The sequence below is a fragment of the Aotus nancymaae genome, unplaced genomic scaffold, assembly GCF_030222135.1.
Source record: "Aotus nancymaae isolate 86718 unplaced genomic scaffold, 86718_ANA_hifiasm-v0.15.2.pri h1tg000012l, whole genome shotgun sequence".
Taxonomy (NCBI): Eukaryota; Metazoa; Chordata; class Mammalia; order Primates; family Aotidae; genus Aotus; species Aotus nancymaae.
Window position 1 is genome coordinate 12,306,634 of NW_026988423.1, and position 15,466 is coordinate 12,322,099.

Here is a 15,466-nt window from a genome sequence, read left to right on the forward strand (position 1 = left end):
AAGTGTTATTTAGACTTTGTGTTTTATTTACAGGATTTTGGATTTTATTGCTAAGAATTGGAAGTCACTGACAGAGTTCAGTTAAGGAGAAACATCTTCAGATTTTATAAATCTCCTTTATGCATCAGTGTAGAGAAAATCAGAAAGGTGAGGCTTGAGGCAAGGGAAAAATCAATACATGAAATATTTAGGAGTAGGAGACAGCAGGGCAAGACAATCAATTCATACTCCTAAATTTCGAAATATAGACTGTTTGTGGTATAAAGTTCAGGGTAGGGAGAAATCAAAATAAGGGCTGGCGAGGCCTGGGAAGACCTTTGAATACCTAGTTATGAGGGCGTGCCTTCTGTGAGTTTTCAAGGAGCTGCCGTTGCTGCTGCCTAAACCACGACTTCAGTGTTGTTAAAGAGCTATGCTTTCTATTCAATTACAGATCAAGACTCCAAAACCTGGCTTGTTCTTTGTTACTAAAACAACTAAGTAATTACATAGTTTTAGCTCCTCAAATAATATAGTATTTAGTTAGAGTGATCTAAGAAAAAGCAAAATGAATTGAAATTTGTGTGTGTGTGTATGAGACAGAGTCTTGGTCTGTCACCCAGGCTGGAGTGCAGTGGCACGATTTCAGTTCACTGCAACCTCTACCTCTTGGGTTCAAGTAATTCTCATGTGTTGGCCTCACAAGTAGCTGGGATTATAGGCATGTACCACCATGTCCCACCAGAAATGTATTTTTGTAGTTAATTTAGCTATACATCAGGTAACAGAGAATGTGTTAATTTGCTTGAGCAATTAAACCACATCTGAAACAGCAGCTGCAATTGGAGTCACCACCTGGTTACATTTACAATAACCCACCATTGTTATCCAATATGCATGCATTCTCTAAAACCACCAAAAAAATGAGTTGCAATGGATGTGGTGGGAATCACCATCCTTAAATCCTTCAAGAAGATGCACCCCTTCCCCTTCAAAGGTGGCCGTAATATCTACAATCCCTCCAGGAATGTGGCACTGCTTTTGGCTTACTATCGTCACTAGAAAGGCATTCTAGTGGCTTCCTCTTAGCCTTTCCTGCAGTAACAGCCCATACTTCACAGGTTAGAGAACCAATGCAGGGATTATGCCAGTCGCTGAGTATGTCTGTTCTAATTACTCATTATGGAACTGGGGAAATAACTATGGTACAGTTTTGGGAACCCACTGGAACCACTGTTTGAAGGACCTGAGCTAAAACTCCTGACCTCTATAAGCCCCTACTCTAACTGAAGTGCCTCAGTGACATTTTGGGTCTCCTAGAATTTGTTTTGGTTAAGATCCAGTGTCCAGAACTCCTCAAAAGTCTGATTATTTCCTTTTTTCCAATGCATGGTCACCCTGGTTGAAAGTCATAGGTCCCTTTGGGAAAGACTGGGAGAAAGATTAAAAGTATACATTTTTGGCAGTGTAGCAGGATCCTTCCTCAAGAGGACTGGACTTCCCCTTCATTCAAAAGATTCTGGGTCTGTAAACTGGCTCAAGTCTGGGAATTGAATGAGAAACTATGACTCCATGTTTTGATGCTTCAAGTTAGGCTTGACCTAGAACTCTTCTATTTACACAGATCAAGAAAGAATCTAGTAGATTATCATCTAATTCTCTTCTAGACACCATATTCAGCTAGCCAACATCATTGGCCTCTGGGATTCAGACTATTCTGATTTCTGCTTTGACACTACTATCTACTATGGTAACCACAACCACCTTGCCTTTGGTGATTAAGTGCCACCAATTAACCCCTGCCACCCCAAGATCCAATTATCTCCTTGCATTTAGGAAAATATTCATAGTTTTTTGGCAGCAACTTCCAAGTGTAATTTCACAGAATGACCACAGAACTCTTCGGGGATGCTGGGGTGTCCTCACAAATTTGAGATCTCCTTGAATATATCAAGCCTTCAACCCTATGCCTGCTGTCATCACTGTTTCATGTGGCCCTGAAGTCTCTCTGGCTGCTACTTGGAATCCAAGTAGTGCCTGTTGTTCTGCCTGTCATTGTAGGCATTGCTGTTAATGCTGTGGGTATAGTGGTACCGACCAGAAGATGCTTCTATATCATTTCTACCCTGCCAGAAAGCACCATGGTGCCAGTGCTGCAAGCCTGTATGGTGTAGGTTCATTTAAACTCCTTTTTAGAAGAAATTTAGAATGACAGTGAAATCCTTGTTGCAGTCCAGCATCCATTGCCATTCTGGTTAGTATAGCCCAAATTTCCTTTGGAAAACCTTCTCCCCATTCTTAAGCCCTTTATTTGTGTGAGACTAATGCTACCCAAAGACAGACAAGAAGGTCCTGACAGGCTGAAGCCAGGCAAGGTATCCCATTCCCTGACCACGTTAAGTGAAGAGAAGTACACAAAGCCCAAGCCTGAGCCAATCAGCACTCCATTCCCCTAGCCATGGTGATAGTGCAATAGTACTGTAACTTACATACTTATAATTAATAAGTTAATAATCTATATAAGTTACATAATTAAGTTACATAGATAATAAGTTACAATAAATAACTTACATAGTTACATAGATAGTCTTACAACTGGTACTATGGGATTATCTCTGATCTATTATACAATCCAGTTAATCAGTGACAATCTATGAAACGGGATTTTAAACATTATTGGCTTACTCTTTTTTCTGATTGGCCTGAAAGTGTAGGTGTCCATTACTCTCTATTTTACAGGGATACTTATTAGTATGGCTTCTTTTGTTTTGTTGTCTAAGAGGAAAAACAGCGAGAAGTTTTCTGTAGAAAAATACTCAGTATCCTGGTTAAGACCTGTCTTATCTTTCCTATCCCTGCCACAAGGCTAATCATAAATAAAATTTTAAGTGATATACCACATACTCTTTTCATTTTCACTTATAGTCTTCTTTCTAGAGTTAGGATCCAAAGGGCTGGGTCATGAACTGATTCAGATAATCACGCAGAGATAGGACCTTTACACACACACACACACACACACACACACACACACACACCCCAGCCACACGTTTGAAGCTTTGTATGCTGCACAAATCCAAGGGGCGCCTTTATATCCTAGGCCATCGGTGCCTCTGGTGCCTACACTTTGGGGCTGCCTTTGAATCTCATGAGCATCAACAAAGGAGGATCACTGCTGGAGTCATAGTTCGTGATTTTTAACTATGTTTGAAAGGCTGACAAAAATATGAACCCTCTTGCAAGGAAGATGGACACATGCACCTGCACACAAAATTTGTACACAATTGTGAGTCATTTACAAACCCTCTGAAAGGCATTCATGGACCAGAGGTTAAGAACACCTTCCGCAACCCGACAAGGCTCTCTTACTTAGTTCTTCATGCCGATCCTTTAAAATGATTTTAAAGGCTTTTATTTCCATAAGTGCCCTATTTTCCTTGCTGGAATCTACAAAAGCCAGACTGGACATTTTGAAATATTGTATTAGATGCTAAGTCATTATTTCGTATTAATCAATAATGAACTCCAATCGTTTTTACAAGATTAAAGACAAAGAGGCTTTGCACTCCGACAGAACATCTTTTTTCTTTCACACTTGCTTTAGGTTTTTCGGGACCTGTAAATAGAGCCACATCAGAAGGTAAGGCAGCAATAAAGCTCTTAACTCTCTCTTTTCAACCTCACTTATTCCCCCTTACTTCTGCAAAGGGTATTTGAAGGTTATTCTCATCTAGGCCTAGCTCTTCTACGGGAAGCATTTTCTTTTTAGCAATTTACTGAAAATAAAGTGCCATGCATCACTTGCCTTTCTATTGCATACGATGATTTGGAATTGCTGGATGTGTTTGTTTGTCTCGGTCTAACGGTCTCTAAAGGAATTTATGATCACAATCATCGCACTGCATTCGGTTTGTTTTCACATACTGGCTGCACATCTAGCTGCTCAGCAGTGCATGGAATATCTGAACTCAAAGTAACTGCTGGGTTTGTTTGCAGATGTATTACCAGGAAGACTTGCTCAGGGCAGCACCATGCCTGAAAGTAAAGAGAAGAAAAGGAAAAACCAACACTGCATTTGAACTCAAGTATGGCAGCCCCACAGGACAGACTAAGAACTGTAAAAAAGTTCCATGCTCATGAGTGTGGAGACATCGCTGACAACTTCTATGCCCCAACACCTGACATCCAGCTCATCAGAAATCCTGATGCTTCTACTTTCCAAGTTCACATCCGGAAGCCTACTATTTCTCAAGGCCTCACTACCGTCACACTGTTGCAAGCCAATCATGATCTGTCATCTGGATTGTGGATTACGGCAAATGCCTCCTAACTGGACCCTTTGTCGCCGCCTGGTCCTCTCACTGTCTCATCTCCACAAGGCAGCCAGAGTATCCCTTTAAAATAGAACTTGGAGTATGTGACTCATGCACTTGAAACTCCAAACAGCTTGCCATCTCAGAGTGAAAACCAAAAGCTTCTGGGCAGGTCACGCCTGGTCTACCTTACTTCCTGAATGACTCCCTGACCTTGTCCTCAACCACTCTTGCTCACTCTGCTCCAGCCACACCGGCCTCCTGCGGTTCTCCATGGCAGGCCTTTCCCTATGGGCCTTTACACTGGACTTTCCTCTGACTGGAATGGTTTTTTTTCCCAGATAAGCACATTGTTAACTCTGCCTTCAAGTCTCCACTCAACTGTGTCCTTACAGAAACCATCCTGGGCACTCTTAAAAATTGAAACCCATCTGCCCTCCCACTTCTTTTCCTGATTGAGAAAAAAAGCCTCACTTTACAACATAGTATATTGTTTACTTATTATTATGGGTATTGCTTATTGTCAATTCCACCACATTCCTTTATAGCACTCCCTTGAATTCAAATGTAAGTTCCATGAGGGTAAGATCTTGTTGTGTATCCGCATATGTATCCATTATTTAAAATAATGTGCCTGGCATATGGCAGGCAATCAGTAAATACATGAACAAATTGTATGAATTTATTACTGAATGTCAATGTCAAATTGACTACACACACAATTCTTAGAGCATATAAAACATGATTCAAGTTATATAGCTCCATTATTATTTCTTTTAATATTCTATTAAAAACTTTTTTTTTCCATTTTCCCTCCTCCCCTGTTATGTCTTAGACTTTTGTCTTATCTAATGCTGATTTTACCATACCATAAATAAGGTATAAAGTGACATGTGGAAAGCTAATATATGTTTTTTAATTTTTATTTTTAAGTTCCAGGGTACCTGTGCAGGATGTGCAGGTTTGTTACATAGGTAAACGTGTGCCATGGTGGTTTGCTACACCTATCAACCCATCACCTAGGCATTAAGCCCAATATGCATTCGTTATTTTTCCTAATGCTCGGGGGAGAGCTAATATTTCTATCAAATAATGCCTACCCTCAGTTCCCAGATATGTTCATTCAAATGTTGATAAGCAATAGAGTGAGGAAGGAAGAATTATGAGATACATTACATCATGGTCTCTCAACATCCTCTGTTAAAACTTGAGCTTCTTTCCCTCATTAACTAAAGAATGATAATTCTGCAAAACTATAGCATCAGCCGGGCATGGTGGCTCACACCTGTAATTCCCAGCACTTTGGGAGGCCAAGGTGGGAGGATCATGAGGTTAGGAGTTCAAGACCAGCCTGACCAATATAGTGAAACTCCGTCTCTACTAAAAATGCAAAACATTAGCTGAGCATGGTGGCATGCGCCTGTAGTCCCAGCTACTCAGGAGGCTGAGGCAGGAGAATCGCTTCAGCCTGGGAGGTACAGGGTGCAGTGAGCTGAGATCGCCCCACTGCACTACAGCCTTGGCGACAGAGTGAGACGCTGCCTCAAAAAAAAAAACAAACAGAAAACTATAGAGTCATAACTGACAAAAGCTAATCGGAGGTCATATCTTCCTTTATGACAGTTCTTTTACAGCAAAATCAAAATATTTCTACTAAAGAAGACTCTAGAAAGGCAGCATGATTTTACATTGGAGATTCCTCTTCAGCTCTGACGAAAGAAAAATGATACAGGTGGAGCTAGGCAGCGAGAAGCAGATAGAAATGGGTGGAGAGAAGTAATATGTTCTCTTCCCCACTTCTGTGAGTGGAAAATGTTGGGCCAGTTGCTCTAATACCCTGGAAAGAACAATGGACTTACTGCTTAGTGAATTCTTGACTGACAGCCAGGGTTGCTATTTCAAAGCAGAAAAGCAATAAAGGGAATGATGCCAGGAAAGGGCTCCTCTTTTCTTTTTAAAACGTCAGAGAATACAGAAGTACTCAAATTAGCGAAACAACACATTTTAAGAATTTTTATGCTTATGCTCGGTCAACATGACTGACTTGTTTTACCTGTAATCTCAAATTCTCAAACACAATATTCAAACTCATTGTTAGATCGTATTTCTTTTCTTTTTTTTTTTTTTTACAAACAGGGTCCCACTCTGTCACCCAGGCTGGAGTGCAGTGCAGTGGTATAAACATAGGTCACTGCAGCCTTGAACTCCAGGGCTCAAGTGACCCTCGGGCCTCAGCCTCCCAAGTAGCTGAGAGTACGGGCGTGCACCACCACACCCAGCTAACTTTTAATTTTTTTGTAGACATGGAGTATCACTATGTTGCCCAGGCTGGTCTTGAACTCCTGGCCTCAAGTAATCCTCCCCCCTCAGCCTCCCAAAGTGTTGGGATTACAGATGCAAGCCACTTCTCCTGGCGCTTATTTCTTTAATACATAAATAGTGTTATATTTTCCTCAATAGATGTATTATGGAAAACTTGTGTACTTAAAATGAGTTGTCATATAAAGTAATCCTACTGCAAATATTTTTCCAAAAAAATTTGTTAGTTGGAAAACCTTTTCAACTAAATAATAGTTTTGAAAAGTAGATACACATGAATGTAAATTATGCTTTCTTGATTGAATTAATCAGTTATACAAACTATAAAATTCCTTCTCTGGTCAGCTCAGTGTGGCTAGAAGTTTACTGATTTTATCAGTCTTCTCCAAGAGTATGCTTTTAGTTTCAATGGTTTTCGCTATTGTTTGTCTGTTTCTGTTTCATTGATTCCTGCTCTGAGATTTGTTTCCTTTCTTCTGCTTACTATGCATTTCATTTCCTTTTCTTTTTCTAGTTTATTTAAAAAGAAGTTGAGGCCCTTAGATTTAAGAACTTTCTTTCCTAATACAGGGAATTTACTGTTAAAAATTTCTCCCATGTACAATTTTAGTGTGTTGTGAGTTCCCGAGACTATCTCTAGGTTCAGTGATTCACTAGGAGGAGCCACAGGACTTAGCACATATTCACACTCATGGCTACTGTTTATTACAGCCAAAGGACAGCAAAGTGAAAAGGGACAGAAGACAAAGTCTGAGGCCGGGTGCCATGGCTCACACCTGTAATCCCAGCACTTTGGGAGGCTGAGGTGGACAGATCACCTGACGTCAGGAGTTCAAGACTAGCTTGGCCAACATGGTGAAACCCCATCACTACTGAACATATAAAAATTAGCCAGGCATGGTGGCGGGTGCCTGTAATCCCAGCTACTCACGAGGTTGAGGTAGGAGAATCGCTTGAACCCAGGAGTCGGAGGTTGCAGTGAGTGGAGATCGCGCCACCGCACACTCCAGCCTGGGTGACAAGAGCGAGACTCTGCTCAAACAACAACAACAACAACAACAAGGCAAAGTCTGGAGGAAATGAGGTGCAAACTTCCAAGAGTCCTCTCCCAGCGGAGTCACACATGACACACATCATACCTCCAGCAGGAAGTTAAAAGTGTAAAATGTTGCCCATCAGGGAAACTAGTTAACAGACTCAGCACCCACAGTTTTTACTGGGAACTGGCCACATCAGCACCCTGGAACCCAAATTTCAGATTTCCAGGAGGAAAGGAGGTGTCCACCATAAACCATATTGTTTGCACAAGCAGTGTAGGTATAGTCAACCACCCTGATGAGTTAGGTTGGTGGGAACGCTCCCAAAATCCAAGTTCTCAGATGCCAGCTAGAGGCCAGGCCTTTCTGAGGACACCAGCCTCAGGCCTGCTGCAGTTTCTCTGTTTTGCCCAAAGGGCATCCTGAAAATGGTGGTATGTTGTGCTTTCATTTTAATTGTGTTCAAAATACTTTCTAACTTCTCTTTTCAGTTATTCCTTAATCCACAGGTTATACAGATTCGAAATATTTGAGGCTTTTTCCAGAGATCTTTTTGTATTAATTTTTAACTTAATTCCCCTTTTTTTCCTCTCTTTTTTCTTATGTCTCAGATCACAGAACATTTTCTAATTCTATTGTGGTCAGAGGGCAAATTTTGAATGGCTTGAATCTTTTAAATGTACTGAGTCTTGTTTGTTCTGTGAAAGGGCTGTATATGCCAAGTGGCCCCCCATGCGGAAGAAGCCAAGAAACCAAAGAAGGAGGCAAGCAAATTTAGTTTTTCAAGAAAGGATGTTTATATTGGGGGAATTTACAAACAGAGGCATGGTCTTGGGCCAGCCATGAGACAAGTGTTTATGTTCTCCAGCAAGACAATAAAAGCAACCCTCTAGAACAGGCAAGAATACTCATAGCCTATAATTTGTATATGTTCTTTTATACTAGGGACAGTAAAAGTACAGTACTGCAGCTATTCGGAAGTCAACATGGTGGATTAGCACCCGAGATGAAGTCACTTTTGTCTCCACATGTTTTGTGACCCAGAATATGGTTTTCCTCAGTATATGTTCCTTATGTAATTGAGAATAATGTGTACGCAGCTGTTGTTGGCTGAACAACCTGTAAGTGCCAGCAAAGTTGGTTGATTATGTTGTTCAAGTCTGCCATATCCTTACTTTCTATGTACTTCTGTATTAAATTTTCTAGAAGGAAAGTAGGTGTTCATCATCTCTACTATGGATTTGTCATTTATGAATTTGTCTATTTTTCTTGTAGTTACACCAGTTTTTGCTTCATATATTTTGAAACTCTGTTATTAAGTGCATAAAAGAACAAAGCTAGAAGCCTTATACTATCGAGTGCCAAGACTTAATTTTAAGCTATAGTAACCAAAGCAGTGTGGTACTGGTATAAAAATATTAATAGACACATAGATCAAAAAAATAAAATAGAGTCCAGAAAGATGCTCACATATACATGGTTAACGGATTTTCCACCAAGGTGTCAAAGCAATTCACTCAAGAAAAAAATAATATTTTCTAAATGATGCTGAAACAACTAGATAGCCACATATAGAAAAAAAAAATGAGCTAATTTCCACCACACATCACAAACAAAAATTAATTTCAAATAGATGGTAGACCTGAATGTAAGGGCTAAAACTATAAAACTCAGAGATTAGAATACAAAAGAAAATGTTAGCAATTTGGGTTAGGTGAAGATTTTTTAAATAAGACACTAAAAGCTTGATCTATAAAATTTAAAACACTGATAAACTGGACTTTATCAAAATTTGAAATGTTGGCTCTTCAAAAGGTATTGCTAGGAAAATAAAAAGGCAAGCCACAGACTGGGAGAGAATACTTACGAAATGTACCTATAATAAAGTACTTGTATCCAGAATACTCATAACTTACATAACCCATTAAAAACGAGACAACTCAATTTTTACAAAATAAGAGATTTGACCAGACATTTCACCAAACAAGACATACAAAAGGCAAAATAAGCATATGTAAAAACGCCCCAAATCACTGGTCATTATGGAAATGCAAACTTAAAGCAAAAAAAGACCATTACACACTTACTAGAATGACTAAAATTAAAGACTGATGACATCAAGTGCTGACAAGGATGTAGGGTAATTGAACTCTCAAACACTGCTGATGAGAACGCAAACTGGTAGAGCCACTTTGGAATATAGTTTGGCCGTGTCTTATAAAGTTAAACATATACTTACCATATTATCCAGGGGAGTCAACTCTGAGGTTTACCCAAGAGAAATGAAAACCTATGTCCATACAAAAGCGTGTTCTCAAATGTTCATAGTAGATTAAAAAAACTATTAGTTCTAAACTGGAAGCAATCAAGAATAGTAAATGGATAAGTTGTGATGTATCTATATAATAGAATACTATTCAGCAATAAAAAGGAATAAACTATATGTAAGAACACGCATGAATCTCAAAAGCACTGCCCAATGTGAAAAAAGCCAGACACAACTGTCTACTAAGTATATTCTTCCATTCTAGAAGAGGCAAAAGTATAGCAATAGAAGGACAGACCAGTGTTTGCCATAGAAGGAGGGGACTGATTGAAAGGGGCAGGAGGAAACTCTTGGGGGTGATGGAAATGTTCTCCATCTTGGCTGTGGTGATGATTACATAACTATATTTGTCAAAACTCATCAAATTGTACAGTTAAAATTGGTTAATGTTATGGGCAAATTATACCTTATAAAAGCTGATATAAACATATTTTTAAAGATTTCAGCTGTGCTAATTTAGAACTTTGTCACAACTTGTTTTAAGTTTTGAAGCTTCTAATATAGATACAAAAAGTATAAAAATCATATCACTGGTTTATCACAAAGCAAACACCCATTTTAAATACCACCCGGGGAAAAAAGAAAACATTGTGAACATACAAGTAGGCCACTCTTTCCCTCTAACCAAAAATATTACTCAGCCTCGTAAAAATGTGCTTTGATATTACTGGTTTTTGAACTTTTACCTAAGGGAAATTGTGTAGTAGAGTTAACCTTATGCAAAGAGAGGTTGGGCTTTTGCCCTGGGTTCCTGGGAGCTGATCTCTAGCCCTTGGAATATGCTGCCTGATAAGCATGTCTGTTTACCTGGGGACTTTGGGCCAAGCAGTATCAGCTTGACCAACTGCAGAGGGACTGAAGACTAAAAGTCAGCCACATGTGTGGTCAACCATGTCTGTGTGATTGAGTCTCAATAAAAACTCTGAACACAAAAGCTTGGGTGAGCTTCCCTGGTTGGCAACACTGCACCGTACTGTCATACAACATTGCTGGGAGAAGTCAGTTCTGTCCACAATGCCACTGGGAGAGGACAACTGAAAGCTCCATGCATGGAACTCTCTGGACTCTGCCCCTACACCTTTCCCTTAGCTGATTTTCATTTGTATCCTTTCACTGTAATAAACTATAACCCTGAGTATAACAGTTTTGCTGAGTTCTGTGAGCCTTCTAGCACATTATCAAACCTGATGATGGTCTTAAGAACCCTAACCTTGTAGTTGGCATCAGAAGTGTAGGTGTTCTTTTGGGGACCCTGAACTTTGTAGTTGGTGTTACAAGGGTGGTCTTGAGGACTCCTAAAGTCTGCAGAAATCTTATGGAATTATTTTGTATATGGCTTCTTTTACTCAGCATTGTTTCTGAAATTCATTTATATTACAGCTCAAAAGTATATTCACTTTAATTGCTTGTGTAGTAACATACTGTATGAACTGACTGTAATAGACTCACTCTCCTGTTGATGAACATTTGGACTTTTTCCAGATTTGTACTATTGCTGTTGACAACCCTACAGAGAAAAATAGAGAAATCCATCATCATAGTGGCAAATTTTAAAACATCTGTCTCAACTGTTAAGAATAAGCAAACCAAAAAAAGTCAGTAAGAACATAAGATTTTTATTACACAATTAACAAATTAGATTTGGTATCACTCAATACTTAAAACCCTTTAAGCCTTCTTTGGCAATAATAATGATGAACGTTTCCCAAATGCATACTATGTTCTTACGCTATTCTATGATCTACACAAGGATCATTTCAGTGAATTTTCATAACAACTCTTACAATTTTACAACTAAGAAAACTGAAGCATAGAAAAGTTAAGAAATTTGCCCAGAATCCCACAGCTAATAAACTGCAGATCTAGAATTCAGCTTTCAGGAAATCTGATTCTAGAGCCACGTTCTGAATTCCTACGCTGTTTTTCAGCATATTCCATTTTCTCTCTCTGCTTGAGTCAATTTTGGTATTTTTCGTCTTCAAAGAAAAATCATCTATTTCATTGGGATCTTAAAATTTATTAGCGTAACTTGACTTCAAACTTTGATGCAAAGTACCAGAATTTATATCAGAAATAAAACTATTTTTAGCCCTATATTCTTTTTCCTATATCACGAGCCTTATAAATTCATCCAGAGGGACCAGTACCTCTGGACGTTGTACTGAAATTCCATGACAAAAATAATCATCCTCTCATCTAAAACCTGTAATTGATTACTACAGGTTTCTGAAAACTTGATGCTTCAAGATTATCACTAGCATTAATAACAATATATATTAATTACAGAGGCAGCTATAATCCACAGAAAGCAATTTTTCTTTAAACAGTCTTAAGCATTACTACTACAAAAGTAATGAATACTGGGAGTGAAGTGTTTGAGAAATTTTTTCTTTTAAAAAAAGCCTTTCCATTCTATTTGATAATTTGACCTACAGTTAACTTTCTGCCTTTGTTCCTCCTGGAAATCTGACCTAAGTGGTAAGTTAACTAGGTTACTATTATGCAATATTGTATAATTTTTAAAATAACCCCTGATTGACCCTAAATTGGGACAAACTATGAATAAGCTAGAAATAACCAATAATGACACCACAGCTTTGGCTCTAAGGGCACAGTTAGGTCTGAGTGATCACATTCTAACTTTGTCATTTAAACAAAGGAGTTAAAGGAGCATATTTGGGTTGTTTTTAGCACCCTGATCAATGAACTCAGAATACCAATTAATTCTTGATAATAATAAATTAGTCAGGATTAGTAGTTACTTCAGCCATTTAAAGTAATCTTTTGCTCCAAGGTGAATACTCTTCTCATATCTGACACATAGTATCTATTTATTTATTTGCCTGCTGTCTGTCTCCTCTTCTAGAATGTAAGCACCATGAGGGCAAGAGCTTTGCTGTTTCTAATTCACTGCTCCATTTCCAGGACTTAAAATAGTAACTGGTATGCGGTCGGGTTCAAAAATTAGTTTTTGAATGAATCTCCTACTAACTTCTGGGTATTATCTGATTGACTAAATGTTATTGGACACCCGCTATATGTCCAGGCCTGGGCTAGTCAGATATGACAACACAATGGTTATTGTCTATGATTTTACAGAGCTAAAAATGATAGGTAAAACTTCAGGCCGGGCACAGTAGCTCACGCCTGTAATCCCAGCACTTTGGGAGGCCAAGGCAGGCAGATGACGAGGTCAAGAGATGGAGACCATCCTGGCCAACATAGTGAAACCCTGTCTCTACTAAAAAATACAAAAATCAGCTGGGCATGGTGGCGCGCGCCTGTAGTCCCAGCTACTTGAGAGGCTGAGGCAGGAGAATTGCTTGAACCCGGGAGGTGGAGGTTGCAGTGAGACGAGATCATGCCACTGCACTCTAGCCTGGCACCTGGTGGCAGAGCAAGACTCTGTCTCAAAAAAAAAAAAAAAAAACCAGACAAACAAAAAAACTTTAATTTTCCACTGACCAAGAATATTTTCTGTATTAACATATGATATAATTACTTCCCTAAAATCTTATATAATTTAGAACATTTAGTAGCACTTTACTAAAAAATGTTATCTTCAAAATGCTGAACTCTTACCCAAGAATTACAAACACTGCACAAACTACTTCAATCACTTTTAGAAGTCGTCTCTAGTAGGGAAGTAGGAGGAGCCTATATCACATCTGTGATGTCAGCCAACAACAGCCATTTGAATGTCTCCTAATGAATCCCTATTTCCAAACTTTTCTCAGCGTTCCTTTGGTACTTTCCCACAAATTTTCTCTTTACGGGGTAATTCAGCCTCTTACTCTCTTTTTTTTATTTTAAATGAGCATTTATTCTTTATATATGATGTGCTCAGGTAAGTAATCAGGCCTTTTGAAGAATCACACACCAGTTTCCCTGATCGTAGTAGCTTTGCAGAATGCTGACATCACTCACAGTCCGGCAGGCAGCTTCCAATTCCCCCTCACGGAACACATGGTAGTAACGATGAAACACGGGACTTGGGTCATGGGATCCTATGGGACCAAATAGCTCAACAGGTTTGCCTTTATCAGGGTTTCCCTTAAGGTGCCATGGAACAAGTACATCTTGAGAATAAAAAGAAGTCCTGTTAACATGAATAGGCAGCTTGGAATTAGAAACTTGCCTTGAATTACATCTTCCCTCCTGAGAGTCATTAATGGAGGGAACAGAAGACGCTGAGTCTCGACTGCCCAAATCAGACATTTGCTCCACAAGCAGCCTCTGCACTGAGGTATCACTGTTCATCTCCTCTTTCTTTTCTTGGCTAGTTCTGTTTCCTCTAAGATACTTGGACTTCTGCTTATTATATTCTTGTTCCATTGCCCAGACATAAATGAGTGCCTTCCCACCTGGTCTCAGGAGTCGGACAAGTTCTTGGAGAGCTGCCACTCTACGTTCCTAATGAAATAAACCAAAACACATTAAGAACCTGGAAGATAGGAAATCAGAAAATATAAGTGAACATAGGATTGTTTTCAATTAGGATGAACAGTAAGAAAATCTAACAAAATATCTTATATGAAACAAAAAAGAAAAAAGAGGAAAGGGCATTCTGTTCTGTGATTAAGAAAAAAAGTGATTAGGAAAGAGAAATTAGAGAAGAGCAAATTTTTATTTCTGTTAATCTTTCCTGTCACTTTTTCCTTAACAGTCTGGCTGGAATACATGAAACAACTTATAGGGCTATAAGTGGTAATATGAAGCACTTTGATATTCCTCATCTATATAATGCTTTTAAAAGGAATTCTGCAAACTATACTATGGAGACTTCTACTTATAGCCTCAATGAAGTTGTTGGTTTAATTCTCCCACTGAAAACAACCAGAAAGGTTGGATGAAACACATAAAACAGCTGCTTAAAGTACCAGAGAGGGATCCTGCAAGCAGGCCTTGAAGGGCCATAATCCCTGAGAGAAGGAAAGTAAACCAAGGTGAGCTCTAGATCGACTCTAACTTTTTCCTGAGATTATCTGCTAAGCCATAATGTGGGCGAATAGAATATGAGGGGAATGCAGAAGTCTTAGTGGCCTGAAAAGATAGGGCTCAGAGTATAAGGAGGTCAAAGCAGCTGGAGGACACAGTTATGGATAAAGGAGATGCAGGAAAATTATTCCAAAAATCTCTATGCAAACACCCTTTGAAGCATTTGCCAGTTTCTAACCTGCATGTACATAGGGTAAAATTCCAAGAAACTCAGCAGAGTAGAAGTTGGGAAGCTAAAATGCTAAACAGAAATTTTAGCAGCCAATGTTAGAGAGACAGACATTGGACTTTAAGATCTGCTAAGGTGTAATAGCCTTGGAGTACATTCCAGGCTGTCACTTGAGACCTGGAAGGGCTACATCACAGAAGTAGGAACAAAAGTAAAACAGATATAAATCATCTCCAATAAAGCATAAAATCAGTTCTCTGCAGAATGCAAGTGATCTGCTTATGCTTTATCTGCTTGCACTTAGAAAAATCTAACCTTCTTCAGA

At 39.0% G+C, this 15,466-nt stretch overlaps 1 protein-coding gene across 1 annotated transcript in view; it reads right to left on the reverse strand.

Annotated features, from left to right (window-relative positions):
• Window positions 1–11,569: 11,569 nt before the first annotated feature.
• Window positions 11,570–15,466, reverse strand: part of ALKBH8 (alkB homolog 8, tRNA methyltransferase) — a 69,855-nt gene continuing 65,958 nt past the window's right edge. The window contains exon 12 of the mRNA XM_021670809.2: window positions 11,570–14,387. Within this exon, the coding sequence (XP_021526484.2) occupies window positions 13,830–14,387 (558 nt within the window). The 3' untranslated portion in view covers window positions 11,570–13,829. The remainder of the gene's footprint in view (window positions 14,388–15,466) is intronic.